This window comes from Squalius cephalus (genome assembly GCF_949319135.1).
Source record: "Squalius cephalus genome assembly, chromosome: 10".
Taxonomy (NCBI): Eukaryota; Metazoa; Chordata; class Actinopteri; order Cypriniformes; family Leuciscidae; genus Squalius; species Squalius cephalus.
The window spans coordinates 38,979,103-38,998,750 of record NC_137131.1 but is presented as its reverse complement, the minus strand read 5'-3'; the positions used below and the strand labels follow the sequence as shown (position 1 = coordinate 38,998,750).

At 37.4% G+C, this 19,648-nt stretch overlaps 1 protein-coding gene across 3 annotated transcripts in view; it reads left to right on the top strand.

Moving 5' to 3' along the window:
- The first annotated feature begins 735 nt into the window (after positions 1-735).
- The window catches only part of rapgef4b (Rap guanine nucleotide exchange factor 4b), a 32,391-nt gene continuing 13,478 nt past the window's right edge, over positions 736-19,648 (top strand). Inside the window, exons 1-7 of one of the 3 annotated variants that reach the window (XM_079884136.1) lie at positions 736-1,197; positions 5,009-5,151; positions 6,268-6,356; positions 9,578-9,724; positions 16,791-16,863; positions 16,942-17,006; positions 19,164-19,270. In XM_079884136.1, coding sequence (XP_079740262.1) covers positions 1,082-1,197; positions 5,009-5,151; positions 6,268-6,356; positions 9,578-9,724; positions 16,791-16,863; positions 16,942-17,006; positions 19,164-19,270 — 740 coding nt within the window. In that variant the 5' untranslated portion in view covers positions 736-1,081. Of the gene's footprint in view, positions 1,198-5,008; positions 5,152-6,267; positions 6,357-8,141; positions 8,292-9,577; positions 9,725-14,446; positions 14,666-16,790; positions 16,864-16,941; positions 17,007-19,163; positions 19,271-19,648 lie in introns of those variants that run through there. The other 2 variants (XM_079884138.1, XM_079884137.1) reach the window with 2 other exon arrangements.

Sequence of the window (19,648 nt, the reverse complement as noted above, 5' to 3'; positions counted from 1 at the left end):
CCTGGGTATGTCAAAATATGATTTAATATTATTTTAAATAATAAATGAAATGAATTTATTTTACTTTATTTAATAATTAATTATATTAATATTGCAGAAAGATTCTTCAGTATTATTTGATATGAATGAAAATACATTAGGTTACACCAAGAAAAGGTTATTATAATTATAATTATGTATGTATTTATTTATTTTTAATTAATTGATTGATTATATTAATATTTAATTAATTAAATAATAATTGATATAATAACATTCGTTGACACTTTATTTTAAGGTGAGGTAGGTAGTAATAACAGTAAATTATGCATAGGCCTAATTACAAGTAACTAACCCTAAACCAAACCTCTAGTAAGTATATGTAGTGAACTATATTACTCAGTGCTTATTTGAGTGATTACAATGTAACTACGTCACCTTAAAATAAAGTGTTCTTAAATTCTATTTACCTAAACTAGAACCTAAAATTCTTATTTAATATGAATGAATCGACTACATTAGATTACACCAGGTTTAAAGGTAAGATCAGGTACAAATAGCAAACAACTGCAACTGTTTTCCCTATTTACAGTGTAGCCATGCGACAGTTGCGACTCCTTGTCTCTTTCCCGACAGTGTGTGTGTGTGTGTGTGTGTGTGTGTCACCCCCGGGGAGAACAAGACGCCTGACAGCGCGCGCTCCCCTTTCCCTCTCGTGTCTATAGATGCACCATCTCGCTGACCGCGTGCCCTTCATCACCATGGTGACAGTGCAGCATCAGCATCACCGCTGTCACCTACAAAACCTTAATGCATCATAACAGTATTTTAACCAGCTCTCATCGCCTCTTCCGTGATATTCCCACGCCGCCTCCCACTGACGTTATGTTTAAACCACCATGGCACCCACGTAATGTTATCTTAACCATCGTCAATACAGATCTCCAACCGATAATGCCTCGCTGTTCGGAACGTGACTTGTTTATCGTATCAGTGGGCAGGCACGGTTGTAAACGATCGTAGTGCGCGTGGACGTGGTGACGATGAACCCACGCCACGGTGATCCAGTTGACGACAGAGGCGGGGAGGGGGACGAGCCCTGATGCGCGCGAGTCGACGAGATCTGCGATTCACACCGGTCGAGCCGAAGATGGTAGCGGTGCACGCCTCTGCGCACTCCGTGGCCTCCTCCGAGTGGATCATCTGCCTGGACAAGAGGTGAGAGACACCCGACCATGTCCGAAAGCGATTTTTTTTTTACGTGCGTTTGTTGATTTCGATGTCCGGAGGGGCTGCAACAAGGTGACAGTCCAACAGCAGAATGCGTCCTGACTCCTGCGTCTCTGGTGCATCACCTGCATCGCAATTCTCATCATTTATAGATTTACCTTTTCTTCCTGAAGGGACATATATTTCTGCAAGCAAAGAAAATAACAGAAGCTGCTCTCTTTCTTCAACCAGGGACTATGCTTCTCTATATAATTCGTTTGCTGGTCTCATATCATCTGAATTTGATGTGTGCATCCTTTGGAATACTCTTCTGCAGTATGAATCAGACTCTCCATTTATGTGCTGCGGGTTACTTAAACCAGATGAGTTAGGCTATACTTATAATTAGGCACTCGCAGAGTCAACTTTTGGTTATTAGGTTTCCAAGACAAACGAACATATTGACTATTAAACATATCTGTTACCTTCTCACAGCCCCTCCTAGCCCAGACACATCCCTGCAGGTTACCATGGTGATGGGAGGGAAAAGTGAGATCACCTTACTGGGTGTGATGGTGTTTCAGAGGCTGATGTTTTTAATGGACTCTTTAAACGTAGCCGAGCACGTCGTCTTTACTCTGATCAATGTAATGGTTCTTAAGGATATCCATGGTCTCATTTACATCCGACACCAGGATGCATTGTGGGGATCAATAAATGTGCACACTCACAAAGAAAATAACAGGCTGCGCTGTTGGATGAGACTCTCTGCATTGTGCTGCTGTCTTAGCAGTTTCTACAGATCAGTCGCACCATAGTCTGGAAATTAGAATTTTTGGCTTGTTAATCCTGATATGTCTAATTTGACGTGCTGCGTTCTATTTAGTAAATATGCTTGATAATTAAAGGGATACATATTGCTGGGAAGACAGAGTTAAACTGTCTCTGTCGCCCGTTATCTGCGCCTCCATTGATATTCATATTATGCAAAAGGATGAAGCCACCTGTCAGAATAATGATCCCCCTCTGCACTGATTCGAAACACTGTGAGAAACAAAGAAGTGTGATAACCAGTTTAGTGTTATTTATATAGGCTGCTCTTATAGTATTAGCTTTTACTTTATTTTCCATATTCGGTTTAAAATTTGGAACTCAAAAAAATACATAGACAGAGAGACACAAAGGGGAAAGTGTTTTTTCAAAAGACTCTTTGGACTCTACACAATGGGCTGGGGCTATATGGGAAAAAGAAACACACATGGATGAAAAGAGTGAGCGAGCCAGAGAGAGAGAGGCATGGCTTTGCACTGGCGGCCACTGTAATGCAGGGTTCGTTCTGTGCCCAGCAGACATAGCCTATGCTGGTAATGTTTTTCCACTCCAGTGAATCTCAGCACATAAAAGACAGCGGCACTCTCGCCCTCTCACATCCACAAGATCAAACTGGTCCGGTTCACATGAGATCGGCCTGGTGCTGCTCAGCGTAACCTACGGGCAAAGAAATAGAACTATAATGTACATTATGCTCATCACATCAGGTCAACTGGAAGCACTAAATGCATAGAGTTACATAGATGTACAGTAATGGCTGAAAAAGGTCTCCATTGCAGTCATTGATGTGGTTTTTCCCTCTTTCTGTGGTTTCAGAGAGTTCAAGCTCTGTAATTGTAAGTGTCTCTGTCCTGCTGGACAGTAGAGATCACAGTCAGGGAAAAGATGCCTGGGATCTGCATTTCTGTTAAATCTGGAATTTCCATTTGACTCTTTTTACGGTCATTCTGACAGTATCTATTCAGTCTGAAATGTGTACATCGCTGCAGTGATGATGTATTTTTGTAGGCCAACCTGGAAGTTAGCAACTCCTTGGTTCCCTCGACAAAAACCCAATAGAGTGCCACAGTTGGGGTCTGGAAGTAAAAACTCCATTCATTTTCTCCATTAGCAAATAGATTTTGAACGATGACTACACTAAAAAGAAATGGTTTTGTGGCACTGTTCTTTTTACCCAAATATTTTTTGTTAAAGTAACACACATATATTTCTAATACCACCAAAACACTATGTATTGCGTTTAATTAACTTAATCTGTATAATTTTCTACTATAATTAATTATCAATCGTTAAACTAATGTTAGGGTTTTAATTTCGTGACTTCAATGTCGCCATCGCTTCCGTCAACTCTTTCAGTCTTTATTTTAAAAATAGTTTTCCCTCAAAGTTTGAGTTAGTAATATAATAGTTTACAAGAATGGGAATATAAACACAACGAGGCTGTGAAAGCGGACTAGTGAGTAGATGAGTTTACCTATTCTCCGTTTAATGTCCCCAACAGCTTCTGTGGTCCCATTTAGCCATTAGTTAGCAAACGCCTCTTTAAAGATAAAAGCTTCACAAATATCATGGGGTTTTACTGGTGTATTTTATGTCATAGAATAAAACGTGAAAATGTCTTGAGGTTGTGTTAATCACAGACCTTATTTCAGGCATTTAAAGTTGCATGAAATTCCCTATAGTAAGATATATCTCAGTAAAATGGCTTCTCGAACAAGAACAAATGTAGGGCTGGAGGGGAAGTTATTTTGATTAAAGGTTATGAGGGCACAAAAAATATGATGTGAACAGATAAATCATTTAGAATAAATACTGCAATATTCCATAAAAAAAAAAAGATTTCATTGTAGGTTTTCTTTAACCAAAAACCCATTCAAACAACCTATTAACTTTGGGACAATGGAACCGGAAGTGCTAAAATGCTTACAAGTTTCTGGGTTTTGGCTGACAGAATTACGTCATCCATGACATCCTCAGTACCAAAATGTATACATACTATATTATAAATGGAAATTAGTTATTGGTTAGAGATCAAATAGATTGTTTTGTGTGTGTTGTTGATCATCTTAATTATCTGAGCATTAAAAGTATACATCAAAAAGAATCAGCTTTTAAAAAAAATGTTTTGATGTGTAGAAACAGTGACTGACCCACTTTGGTTTGTTGCAGTTGCAAGGCCAGTACTAATATAGCAGACGAGGTCTGGTTTTCCGTTTGGAGTCTTTTGTGGAACTCCAGTAGCTTGATTATTCTCCATGTCAAATTTGTCCCACTGCCCTCTGGTTTGAAAAATGCCTTTGAAGTCTTAATTTCTCCATGCTGTAATCTCCATAGCAACAAGGCTTTACTGTATAAAATGAGTTCAAATTACAGCATACTGACATCGTTAAGAGAGGCAGCTTGCATACGCACTCATATACATGTCACTTAATGAGCTGAGAAGTGAGAGTGTAGCTATATTTATGCAAAATGGAAAGAGGATATTATTGTGCCTGCATCTAGTGTCTCAATCTCTCATACAACATTAGAGAAAAATCATGCTACCTCACTGAACATATAAAAAAAAAAAAAAAATTGAGGATTACGCACTTTTGTCTGATCCGGCTCACACATCAAGTTCTCATAATGGTCAGAAACCCATGCAAATACTTCTTTGTTACAACCACAAACTAAGCACAAAAGCTGCAAACACTTTTATCAGTTTCTCTTCACATTATTATTCTCACACATAATGACCCATTATTTTGGAAAAGACAGGTCTATGTGATTCATAGCTTGTATTTTGACAGGACTGATGACAAAAACATTTACATATTCCTTATCAGGACAGCACAATTGTTGTATTCTAACAGACACAACTTTGTTTGTTTCCTCAGCAGCCTATTCACTTAACTGTCACATGCATCACTGCAATGTCAGGATTCTTGTAGGTCAGTTTGGTAAAAGAGTGTCCCAGACCGTAATGTCTATTTGTCTGTGTGTTTTTTAGGCCAGCAGAACGCTCGGGAGAAGATGTGGATATAATCCTGGCTCGGCTGAAGGGTGTGAAGGCCTTTGAGAAGTTTCACCCAAACCTGCTGCAGCAGATCTGCATGTGTGGCTTCTATGAGTTCCTGGAGAAAGGCATCACCTGTAAGAGCCACATTTACTATTGTATTTTCATCATGACGCTTCCAGATTTTACTCCATTGAGACCAGTCAGGAAATGTGTTTTCAAATATAGGAAAGAAATGAATCAATGAATCGACACATGAAAAGTAAAGATTCTTTGTGTGTGTAGGGTTTCCGCCTGTATGATTCTTTGGAGATTAAAACAGTTTTTGATCATGTTAAAAAGTTTGGGGTCAGTACGATTTTTTTAAATACTTTTTGCATTAAATGCATTAGGATGCATTAAAATGATCAATAGCAACAGTACAAAAATATATATTACAAATAAATGCTGTTATTTTGAACTTTATCCCTAAAAATATTTATCACGGTTAAAACAAATATTAAGCAGCTGAAGATGCATGCTGAAAATTCAGGCCATCACAGGAATAAATTGCGATTGAAAATATATTCAAAATAGAAAACAGTTATTTTAAATGGTAATGATATTTCACAATATTACTGTTTTTACTGTATATTTGTCAAATAAATGCATCCTTGGTTCTTCAGATCAGCATAGTGGATTCTAGATGGTTTTATTAATAACTAGAAAACAAAATGTTTCTGTGGAACCTAAAAATGTTCTCCTGTGGCACCAGGCTGTAAAACTCTGTTATAGCTGAAACTTTGGTTAATCTTAGTTTCAATCATCCACTTTAGACATTCTATTAACTATAAATAACTTTGCAACTACGTGTCAACTAACTCTCATTAGAGTATTAGTAGACTGTAAGGTGGGTTCGGGTCAGTACAGTAAGTTGATATGTAGTTGCGAAGTTACTTATAGTCGGTAGAATGTCTATTGGGGGAGCAACAAAATAAAGTGTTAGCAGATATAAAGCAGAAGGTCTATTAATGCACTAATGAGAGTTAGCTGACATGTAGTTATTCAGAATGTCTAAAGTATAATGTGTTACTGAAACTTTTATTGCTAAGCATGTAGTCCTGAATCTGTGCTAAAGGTAGAATTTGCCATCTAATGAGACAATAAGAACCACGTTACATAAATGAAAAGAAGTAACTGTCCAGACATCGAAATGAAAAATTTCTCTGCAATTTGCAGATCAGTGTTCATAGACTCACTTTGTTTTCCTGCAGTGTATAGGCAGGGTGACATCGGGACCAGCTGGTACGCGGTTCTGTCTGGATCTCTGGATGTGAAAGTGTCTGAGACAGCCAACCATCAGGTAAGAGAGACCGCAATCAGGTTCATTTGAAGCCTCAATCTGCTAGGAGTCAGCTGAGATTAGTAGTAGTTTGCCCTGGCAGACATCATTTGCATATAGAAACTGCTACATAAGCTGCTGTGAGTGGGCAGACGCACGGTCCATGACTGGCCTTGTTAATAGTCTGATACACGAGGACGTCGAGCCAGGGCTGCTGGGGATGGAAGCATCTCTCTGTGAATCCACTGGGAATACAATGAGTCACGCTGTCAGATGTGTTTACTGACCCTGAAGCATTTATCACTCCCACACAAATATAGAGAGATTTCCAGAGATTCCAGAAGTGTCTGTGTTTTGCATATTAGAGCTTATAGAATCTGCACAGACATTTTTTGTCGTTAATTTCCACCGAAAAATCACTGTTTTAAAAAAGGTTTCCTGAACACTCTCCTCATTTGCCAATTGGTCGGTAAAACAGATCCCGCACCAAACACACAAACACTGGTTCAAATTAAGCAATAAGCCTATTGGACTGTTTTTGGAGTAATCAGACATTATTTTAGACTCTGCATATTAAGCTGGGAAAGTATTTTATTAAGATCGCTTTTATTATTGGGGTCAGTAAGATTTCTTAAAGGTAGGGTAGGCAATTTTCAGAGAGGCTAGCAATAGCAAGTTAGCTTTGAAATCATAAGATCCCACTGTCACTTCAGAGCGTCTCCAAAGCCACGGCTCCTCCGAAACACATGAACACACACAGCCAGAGCAGAGTCTGCAAAGCGTCATGAGAGACGGCATTAAACTACCTCATGTCTCAAAGCACATAACATTACAATAATAATGAACATAAACAACTTAAAGAGCACTGACCTTTACCACTTGACTGCTGCAGATTCATTTCAGCATTGATAGTGTTGACATTGAAATGCATAAATTCGAGTCACAAACCGCTCTGAGTTTAAGTTCACGGGTTTCCATTGCAGTAGTTATGGCGTGAACTCAGCATAAGCTTGTTGTTTTGGTTTGGGAGGAACTGTAAAAGGCGGCTGCTGTTTCGGTTGCGGTGTTCAGTGGCTGATGTCTGTCTAACTCTGCATAGCATGAAACACGCTGATGACGTGTGATGTATACGCGAGCAGGTGCGTGGAGGTATGGAAATACATACGTTGACAGGCAGGTGATTGTTGGACCGAATGCAATAATTGGACGAAAATGTTATGGTCCAACACCTTATGGACGTTTACATATAAATACATTTAGACTGCTTAACTTAGTGATTGCTATCAGGATGTGAACAGACTTTCAACCAGCACAATAAAAAAAAATCTGGAACAAATCGCAGGAAAACACAGGAAAAACAGTAATATTGTGAAATTTACAATTGTACAATTTAAAAGAACTGTGTTCTATTGGAATATATTTAAAAATGTCATTTAAATGACATTTATTAATTACTGCAGTCTTTAGGGTCACGTGATCTTTCAGAAATCATTCCAATATGCTGATTTGCTCCTCAAGAAACATTTCTTATTACAGTTGTGTGCTGCTTAATGTTTTTGTGGAAACTGTGATGCATTTTTCTGGATTGTTTGATCAATAGAAAGTAAAAAAAAAAAAACAGAAATAGAAACCGTTTGTAACATTATAAATGTCTTTACTGTAAATGTTTGATCAATTAAAAGGGGCTAGAATGTAGAATGTAGAATTTAGAAACCCTTGTTATTAGCGACACCGGTGGCCGTTAAGTGAATTTCAGTTCAGCCAGCAACTTATTGCTTGTACTCGTATCTCGTGCACACCATGGCATCGCACAAGACTGAACGTGATTCAGTGATCTACTCACGAGTGCTTTTTCGTGTTTGCTTAGAAGTAAAAAGAAGTTGGAAATACCTTTGCAGCAATATACTGTTAACGAACATCGCGACGACGTTCACGCTGCGACGTTTGAATGAATGTGTAAGTATGTGCTGCGCGCTTTCCTCTCAATGACAACATAAAAACACAACAAAAATGACAGCGAGAAAACGTTATTAGTACTTAACATAAAGATCAAATAGCCCAGTTCTACACTGGCATGAAGTTGGTTTGACGTTGGACGATCGATATTCGCGTATTTAGGGACCGTCTCTAAAGTTACATTAGCCTGGTTGACACGGTTGACACCAGACCCTTCTCAGTCGTAACTGCTGTGTGCGTAACTGCAGAGCAAATCTAAACTTGCCTGAAGTTCGTCTGGGTTTTCCTAGGCTAAAGTTACATGCGACATTGGTATACACGTTTCTAACTTCAATTGCATTTGAAGACAATGGCTTACAGCCATAAAACCAACTGTAAAGTGTTCATCTAGGTGTCAAGTATGATGCACACCTTTTAGATTTTTGATATGTATGACAATAAACTGTTAAATCATATGTAAATATTGCTATGTATTTCACTGCTGTATGGAGTCATATACAAAATATGACAATATTTAAAGCTCAATACCATTTGAAGACAATGACTTACAGTAATAAAACCAACTGTAAAGTGTTCATCCAGGTGTTCTGGGTTGTACATGCCTGATTACATTCACAATTGTTCGTAGAACTGACACAAGGCATCATGTTATGCTTCTCTTTCACACTTTCTTACAAGGATGTTGCCCTGCAGCTATGAATGTCCTGCACAGAGCTGAACGTGTGTGTGTGTGGTATGTGCATGTGAGAACACATTTCATAGATGCAATATTGACTGTGTGTTGCTCCAGTTTTAAAGAGTGATCCGTTGGGCAATTATCACGCTGCTCTGATCAAATGAATGTAAACCGCAAGACAGAGTGCAAAATATAAATGTATGCTTGTATGTTAAATGAGTGTGCGCTTGTGTCTTCTGATCTCGGATCATTTGTTTGTGCAACAATATCTTTAAACCTCATTGAGCACATTCCCTTACAGTGTGCATACATTTACATAAATTACATGAATAAGGAGAGTCATTAAAGCAATAGTTCACCCAAAAATAAAAATGAATAAGGACAATTACATTGAATAAGGACTGAGTGGAGCTTTGAATTTAAGTCATTATTTAATTCATTTCTATTCACCAAAGCCATATTTGGAACAAAACGAGGGTGAATAAATTATGGCTGTTTTCATTTTGGGTGAATTACTCCTTTAAGATGTATAAGTTTGTAAAAATGTTATCATGGTCTCTCTCCCTCTTTTTGTCTTCTACTCTTCTTAATATTTCTCCTTTTTCGGCAGGATGCTGTAACGATCTGTACTCTGGGAGTGGGAACAGCATTTGGGGAGTCAATTCTGGATAACACTCCTCGACATGCCACGATTGTCAGCCGAGAGAACAGTGAACTTCTGCGCATCGAACAGAGGGAGTTCAAAACCCTGTGGGAGGTTTGTGTGTGTGCAAGTGTTGCTCAATGTTTTCATTACAGCTGCTATTAGTGATTCAATACCCCTAACTGGTTGACAGGCAGAACAGAAATGGCTCTCTAAAATGCAAAAAAGAATCTGACCGTGGCCCGCTTGTGTTTTTCTCACAGCGGTTTTCCCTTTCTTTGGAGGGCAGGGTATTTAGAGGTTGTTTATAAGTTACGTAATTCAGTGGCTAAGTGTGGCAGATATTAAAGTGCCCCTATTATGCTATTTTAAAGGTTTCTGATTTTGGTGGTCTCCTTTAGATTTACATGCATCCAAGGTCAAAAAACACTATTTTCCAATAAAATACATTGCAGTATCACTTCTTTTCTCACACTGTCTGAAATGGTTCAATAAAGGATCCAGTTTCTGTAGATCCTTCCTCTCCGAGAGCCTACTCTGCTCTGATTGGTCAGGTGGCCCAGTTTGTTGTGATTGGTCTACCGCTTTCAGCATACGTGTCAGAAATGACATGTCATTACCATTTCTGAATTTCAGCTCCGGAGGCTTCCTCAGCATGTGATACACAGTGATACGAACAGTAATAATGTGTCATCAGTTTTTGAGCCCTAGTCCTCATCCTTTTGGTGCATGCAAAGTGGAATTACTTTCGCATAAATCAACGTCAAAGTTGGCAGCCAATGAAGACCATAGGCTGGCATTAATAGTGTTACTATTAACCTACGTAGGTTCGAGCAGGAAGTAAGGCTGGAATTACTGATGACTCGTTTCAGAATCAGTTCTTTCTTCTTCTTTTTTTGAGACAATAACTCCATTTCTTGTGCAGTTTGATCTCTGAAACTTTGCAGACCTTTTACATTCACAAACAGCTGTATATTACACACTGCATGAAAGCTAATATCCGAAAAATAATAGTGGCACTTTAATTTTGATATGTTTTTCAGACAACAAGACGTAATATCTTGTCATTTTGCTTCTCAAGTAAATGTATCTTTATATAAGAATATCTAAATATTTGTACAAGACAAAAATACTTAGTGAGAAAATCTTTTATCTTTTTTTTTTTTTTGCAATGTATGATTAACACTGGCATCTTTGATTTTGAACGTTTCGAATGTCATATGACCATACTACTCATTTTACACTTGCAGAAATGTGCTTTTTGCATGAAATATAGCCAAAAACTCACTGTATGAGGTGCGTGGACCAAAAAAAAGTGAATTTTTTTTTTATTTTTAAGTGAACAAGTTTTGAGTGTGTGGGCTTTTTTGAATCATTTCCCTTATGCATGAAATACCCAAATGCTACTGCAGTTACCAAAATTAGCAGTATACTAAGTTGTATAGGTTTCAGCTGTGAGTTTGATTTATTGACTACAAAATTTTTTTAGGCTGCGTAATATTTCTACATTTAAATAATATTAAATCAGACCAAAAATGCAAACTAACCATATTGAATTAAACATGCAACATAGTTATAAAAAAGTGTCACATGATATTGGTTATCATTGCATATTGCATACAATTCTTCATAGTAGGCTGTATACAGTACGTAAAGCCCTGTAAGCAGTATGCATATATATATTCCACTTTGATCAATGCCACTGTGTCTATAATAAGGCGCTTTTTCAGTACCAATCACTGAGCATCAGTAACACTGGGTGGCGCTCTCTGATCTGTTAACAGCTCGGTCAGTTCCTCTGGGCTGTTCAGCACAGCCATTTGCCAAATCCCAGGCTTTAACAGGCTTTCATAGAGTGTTTGAATGTGTGTGAGTGTGTGTGTGTTGTAAATGTAAACCACTGGTCTCAGCAATAATCGATTCAGGAGTCATGTGTTGGTCTTTGAAGTTTTTCACGTTAACTGAGCAGAGAATTGGGGATAAATGCATTGAGATGTTGTGAAAAAGGCAAGATATCCGTATTTATTGCCTTAAATGGATTTGGCATAGTTGTTAATTCCCAGTATGTCAGAAGCTTTTGAGTGTGTTTGGGACCATATGAAATGCATTACACAGACACTTAAATATGGTCTTTTTTTGTGTCTTCATGCTTCAATCTTTCCGTCATGCGAAACATAGTCTGAAATTGAACAAAATACACTCCAAAAAAAAAAAAAGCCTTTTTTTTTTTTTTTTTAGATTTACACATTTCAATTAATAGTAAAATTCAATCAAATTTAATTGAATAATCCTTACATATTATTCATATTATGAATTAAGAATTTTAAGTGAATAAAAAAACTAGAGCTTAATAAAACATTTTGTATAAATCTTAATGGAACAAGAGGATGGACCATTTAGTTTATGTGATTCGTAAATTAATGAAAATATGTTTCAATTTAAGTTTAATATTTATACAAAATGTATTTATTTATTGGAAAGAAATTAATACTTTTATTCAGCAATGCATTAAATTGATCAGAAGTGACGGTAAAGATATTTATAATGTTACAAAAGATTTCTATTTCAGTTAAATGCTATTACGCAACTGGGTAATAACTAGGTACTAACCCTGAACGTACCCCTAAACCTGACCTATGTTGTTACTTTAGCATTACCATTTTTGGTAATGTGAAGCAGCACAACTGTTTCCAACAATGATAACATTAAGAAATGTTTATTGAGCAGCAAATGATGGGAATAGGATCAGGACATGATGATCCAAGACTTGAACATGAGCTCCCTAAAGCCAGCGGCTCTGAACATGTGCACAGCCAAGTGTCATGAAGAATCTGTGTGTTCTGTATTGTAATAACTTTGTTGTGCTGATCATTTCTGATCCTGTCAGTGATTGTGATTGTGACTCAATGTGTGTGACACACAGAGGCTGTCAGGCTTCTGTCTTTAATGCTGTGTGTGTAAATAGTATCACCCGTGTCTCACAGCTTGATAGTGACCATATGTGCCATATTTTTGTTTCATATATATTACACATGCAGCTGAATAATCAAACATACAACATGAATTATGTATCAGTCTCTGCTTCATCAATAGAACAATGTGGGCGAAGATCTCTCTGTCTCTCTCGACCATTTTCCTCCTCTCTCTCTCTCTATAAAGCTCCTCTCATTCAGACGAGTGCTCATGAGAGTGTTTTTGTTTGTGTACTAGTAGTGTGTGTGAAAAGGTGATAGAGTTTATATATTTGTGAATATGTGTGTGGTGCACCATTTCAAACCCTTTCAAACTAGCCTCGTTCACGATGCGTACTCAACTATAAAAATGGCAGAAGTGTTTTTATAATTTCATATATGCATGGCTAAAGCCTCGTGCACACCGCCATACGTTTTTCGATGCGTCTTTGTGTTTATACCCAAGCGATTTTCACTGGCGATGCGCCGAGTGAACGTACAAATTCCCTCCCTGAAAGTAGATGGCGCTTATTGAAAAACAGAAATACCCTGGTACACAAGGTGGCGCTGTGCAACTTTACTACCCATAACTCATCCCTAAAATCAGAGGGAAATGATAGGTGAATAACACTGATGTAGAAGCACCTAACCCTGGTTGTAAGCCTAAACTTGACATAAACTGTAAACTTGTAAACAAACCTCAGATCTGATTGGTTGATTGGAATGTTTTTCCAGGAAGATGAAACGACGTTCACCGTATTAAACTATTAAAGGGATAGTTCACCCAAAATTATTTGATGAAATCTGAGCGATTTCTGTCCCTCCATTGACAGCTAAGCAACTACCACTTTGACACTTCAAAAAGTTCATAGAGATCGTAAAACGAATTCATGTGAGTTGAGTGGTTTAGTCCAATTTTTCTGAAGAGAAACAATCACTTTATATGATGAACAGATTGAATTTAGGCTTTTATTCACATATAAACATTCATCAACTCACACATCAGTTGTGGTAAATAGAAGGTTTGACAAACGAGGTTTGTTCTCGCGTTTCAAGCAAGTACAGTTGAGCTTCTGTTTAAGTTCGCTGATCAATGTTTAAATGTGAATAAAAGCCTAAATTCAATCTGTTCCTGTGACCACTGGTCAAATATACAGTCAAAATATACAGAATAAATGCATCAATGTGAACATGCCTTTAGGTTCGGTATCTTTAGGTGTAGAGTTAAAATGCCAATGTGAACGTTAAGCGGACCAGGAATAAATGTTTTGTTTGGTATTTTTTTTAATTGCTTTTTTTGGGGGGTACAGACCAGACGAATTAAGCGAACTGAAAAACAAGTGTGAACACACCCTTAAACTGAAATAAAAATAATTTAAATATAAATATTTTAAAAACTAAGAAAAATGATAAAAGCACATATTTTATTACTAAAAATGAAAACTGGAAATAAAAAGTAAATACTATAATAGTATATTAATAATACTAAAACAACACTACACTCACAAATGGACTTGATCTTTGATGTGCAAAAAAACAGGGTCCTCTTAAAGTCTAAACTACATTAGTGCCTACCTGACTGGAAAAGGGCTGAACTTACTGATCCTCAAAGACAGACTAATGTGATAACGGTGATTTCACTACAGCTGTAGGGCACACACACACACACACAGCTGTCTGTTCAGTGTAAATTTAATACCCTTAATAATTGATGAAGCCATGAGCTTTTGAGAGCCTTTTAGCAGCCCATAGTTCCCTCTCTCTCCCTCATGTGTAATGCTGTGGTACAGGGTGAATTGAGTGAACGCAGCTCTCTGATTGGCTACAGCTATTGCCTGGCAACGGCGACTGAAGTCCAGTCAGATTCTCGGCCAGAAAGATCCAAATAGCAGCAGACACTGGATCACATTATCCACACATGTGTAACTGGAGCATCAGAGTGTGTGTGTGTCTGATTTGATGTCTGTGCATCTGACTGAAAAGAAGAGAAAAGGTATTCTGGGTTTTCCTGGATAATGCTGGGAAGTTGGCAAGGTTTAGGAAGGAGACAAGCATCACGTCCCTGTGGGATTCTCTGTCGGACTACACTACACAAACTCTTAGGGTGAGTCCCATTGGCTTCAGTTATGCCACATGCACAAGGATTTGGTGCTATTTTCATAGTTAATGATCAAGAAACCACACTTAAAAACGATATATTAGCACTAGCACTGGGTTCAGAGCCGCATCAATATCACTGTGGTTTTTGAGGTTAATGAAGTCAGAGGTCTTTTTCACCAGCGGTATTGATTCATACTGGTGTTAATCATGGTTATGCTTTTTGATACACATTCTCTTCCTGCGTACCTACCTTACATCTGATTTTTAATGCGTTTTCAGAATGTATTTTTCCCCCACGATAGGATGATAATGACTTGATAAAGAGGCCCTGTTCTTGTGTGGCAATGTGAGGTGAATATCCGCAGCTGAAAGCCGAGGATGTGCGTTGAATGTTGAGGGGCTTCTGTCTCTCTGGGCCAGTCCTGTGCCAGGCTGTAGGGGACACCGCCTGACTGGGCCCTGGGGGTGGGGGAAGTACACACTTGTTCTGTGTGCTTATATGCTGTTAACTGCACAATCCTAGCTGAATTACTTAACCTATGTGAAGACAGCCAGCTGGAAAGAACAACGTGTTATTTGTGTGTGTGTGTGTGTTGGTCTGCAAGTCTGGGGGATGGGAGAAGTTAAGAAAAAGTTAGCTTTTGTTTAAGCTTCAGGAAACAGGAAGGAAGCAGGATATACAAAGTGCATTTGTGTGAATGGAACAAAGCCTGTTTGAAGACTTCAAATCAGTGGCCAAAGGAAACCATCTGCAGTTGTAAGCCTCTGCGATTCTTTAACACTAGACATTCAGCTCACTTTATCATACAGAAAGAATGTCCTCTGGACACTGTCCGTTCTGCTCAATGGAAGCACAACGCCTCAGAGTGCCATGGGTCGTAGTTCTGCGTTTAGAGTTAATGAAGGCTGTATTACATCAGTCCATTCAGAGACCCTTAATCTCACAGTGTGTGCTGAAGGATCCTGTGGAGTTACAAAAATATGCCTGACATAATGTTTAAAAGAGCAAAATCACAACACTTTTCATACTTTTGGATGCTATTAAATATTTATTGGTCATAATTCTGTTCTATTTGCACTAGAATTTACACTACAGTTTTGGGTCAAGTTTTTTTTTTTTTTTTATTGATCAAAGTGACAGGACAGATATTTATAATGTAAAGATTTCTGTTTTAAATAAATGATGAAAAATATCTGTAATATATATCTGTTTTCAACATTAATAATAATATGAAATGTTTCTTGAGCAGCAGATTAGAATGATTTCTGAAGGATCATGTGACATTGAAGACTGAAGTAAAATGCTTAAAATTCAGCTTTGCATCAAAGGAATGAATTACATTTTACATTCAATACATTCAAATAGTAAACAGTTATTTTAAAGGGTAGTTACTTTTCACATTATTCCTGTTTTTACTGAATTTTGGTCAAATAAATGCAGCCTTGGTGAACATTAGAGACTTCTTTCAAAAACATTAAAATAATATTACCCCGGCCTAATGTTTAAACGGTAGTGTGTGTGAATGTGATTTTACAAACCTTTATTTCTAATATGTATCTAATATTTATTTCTAAAACCTTTATTTCTAATATTTCTCCTTAAAATGTATGTGAAAATGTCCTCATCTTGATAAATTCTTACTTTATAATGTGGGTGACGACTGAAAAAGACATATAAGGATGAGTATATCTTGAATCTAGTTAATTTTTTTAACCCATTGGCGAACAAGTTTTTTCTCTCATTTTAATCATAAAGCAGTGAATTTCATTTAGATTTAGTTTATTGTGTGTGTGTGTGTGTGTGTCTGTGTGTGTGTGTTTGAACTCTAGGTGAGTTTGGGCCGGTATCAGTGTCTCATTCATTGCCTCAGCTGCATGTAGCACCTCGTCACCGATCACCATGGCGATATGGAAAGAAAAATAATGAAAACACCTGAATATTCATTGTGATCGCTGCCAAGCCACAAAAGGCTTCAATCTGATTGGTGAAGCTCAGTGTTCTTACTATAGAGCTTTTCTCTTTAATGATGTAAAGGCAGTCATTTCACCTGTATGAAAATGACTCAGTACAGTTTTGAGGTATCTGGGGGTTGGAATAAATTTTCATTGTGTTATTCTTTATGTTGCAGAAATACAGGCAGTGCATGGCAGGGCTTCTCGCTCCGCCGTACGGAGTGATGGACAGTGGGGCTACAAATGACAGTGAGTATCAAATGCAAACATACACACTCACACTAGACATCAATGATGATTTCTCAGAAATTTCTTTGTTTGATGCAGGAATGCCAGACAAAGAGAATCTAAACAGCGACCCTCTCAATTTTATGTCAAAAAACCTGAATAAGGTAGGATTGTCCTACATGTTCCCATTCATCACCTTTACATTTTAACAGGTTATATGGAATCAGTTTTGTTTTTATTTTATGTTCAGTTGTTGTCTGGACAGTAAAAATCAATCGAAAAAATACTTATTTAATGATCTGCCACTCTTTCCTGAGAGTGAACATTTTTGTTGATTCATTTGCCAGTAATTCTCATTTCCATCCGCATAACTCAAGGCCGCAGACTGTCGTCACCTCAGTTTTACGCTAATTTTGTATAATTAACCCTCTGTTGCTCTTCAGTCAATTTTTGTGACCGAAAAATTTTACCTTTTGTTTTTTTAGAATTTTTTATTTCATTGGAATGGTACGAAACTTGGTAAAGGTTTTGGCACTTGTGATGTGAACACTAAAAAAAATCATGGACATGATTCGAAAAGGTTAAGTGTATGAAGGTAATATGATGCCATAAAGAATCACATGCGCAGGGTAAGATTTGTGAAAGTGTACAGTATATAAAATTGCAAGCATAAATAAAATCTGCGTGTGTAAGAGAAGATTTGTAAAGGTGTAAATCGCCTTTCAAGTGTAAGAAAAAAATATTTGCAGCATTTTACTGTTATTCATAAGTGTAATTCATGTATTGTGAAGCTGCAGCTTCATGGTAACGCAAAATAAATATGATCTGTGTTTTTCTGACTTATTTTTCCACGCTTACACTTTTGGCATGTTTTTTTCCGCACAAATACAGCTAAAAGCATTGCAGGCCTGTGAACAGAAATTTGCAAGCGAAAACAACAGAGTCAGGAACTGCAAAACAGATTGATCGTGCAAAACCAATTTTTGTTTAAAAAAATAAACTGTTGCAAATGCCTAAATGACTTCTTGTGTGCATGGGGCAAAAAAGTTCCTGAAATAAGTTGGTTCTTTCTTTTAGCTGCGCTTACAGTTTTGGCACTATTCTCTCACTCATTGAGTTTTGCAAGTGTGAAGAGGAGGGCGGGTCCACCTTCTTTATGTAGCCAATCAAATGAGCTTCTCGCTGACTCTCGATTTACTCTTACCTGATTGGTTCAATAAACACGCCAGTTGCCAGAACACATCTTTATCTTCTTTTGGCTCAGCATCGTTCTCGTTGCCGAAATGGTACTTTTACTGCACACATACATGTTAAATAAATAAATAAACAAATCATGATTGCTTAATAAGCTGTGCACCATTAGGCTGACTATGGCTGACTGGCATTCATACTGAATTTCGAGCTGGTGTTAACGTTATTGGATTGAAATTTTATATATTATATAATCTGTTACACCACTGAGCTGATGTTAAACTTTACAATTAAAACATTTAATACCCATTCTTTATGTAATAATACTGTGGTGAGCTGGACGAGGCCAAGAGCCGTGAGAGAATGGAGCGAATCTTATGTACACTTTCACAAATCTTACCCTGCGCATGCAATTCTTTATGGCATCATATTACCTTCATATAAATGGTTCTGAAAAAAAAAAATCACATTTGTGCTCCTTGCTGTCAAAAATTAGCGCATTGGAAATGAATGGGAGACGAATTTCATCTAGTGAAAACGTTTGGTACTGCGGCCAAACAAAATCTTCCTGAAAGCTCATTTCATATCATGAAATATCAAGCTCAAATTTGGAACACAACTTTAAATTTATGGCTTTTATTTTCTTGCAGTTTTAGAGTGTTTTTGAAAATATATATTTTATATTAAGTTCACTTTTGTCGTCTTTAAAAAGAGATCAAACTTCAGACTGTACTCTAAAGCATTCAAGATTTATGACAGTTTAAGTTAGAAATGAAATTTTCAGGTCCTTGCTCAAAAAGTGAATTAATGGATTATAACTACAGCATAAATATAATTTAGTACCATAAAATCGCCTAAAAATACAAAATATTGAATAAAAAACATTATCAAACTAAAATATAGTGCATTAAATTTGTTGAAATAAAACAACATTTCTGTCAGTTTTTGACTGCCACGCTTAGAGCATCAGAGAGTTTTAATTCAATTTAAAAATCTTTTGAAAAAGATCTTTTGTCATCTACACTTGCAAATTGAGTGCAGGCAATTAGATCTCAATGAGTGTTTTTTGGCTGTAAAAAGGCTGTGCTCACTCTCAACTTCCTCTCTCTCTGTTCCGGATTTTGTTTCAGGTCCCATCAGAAAAGATTTTGAGGGCAGAAAAAGTCTTACGTAACGCTATACTGGCCAGAGCTCCCCACATGATCAGAGATAGAAAATATCATCTGAAAACCTACAGGTGTGTGTGTGTGTGTGTGTGTGTGTGTGTGTGTGTGTGTGTGTGTGTGTGTGTGTGTGTGTGTGTGTGTGTGTGTGTGTGTGTGTGTGTGTGTGTGTGTGTGTGGACATGTTTTTTTACACCGGTGGGGACTTAAACCTGAATGCACACAGACTCATGGGGACTCGTGTCACCGTGGGGACCTAAATTGAGGTCCCCATGGGTACAAAAGCTTATAAATCATACAGAATTAGTTTTTTTGAAAATGTAAAAATGCAGAATGTCTCCTGTGATGGGTAGGTTTAGGGGTAGGGTTAGTGTAAGGGGATAGAATATACAGTTTGTACAGTATGAAAACCATTACGTCTATGGAGAGTCCTCACAAAGATAGTGCACCAG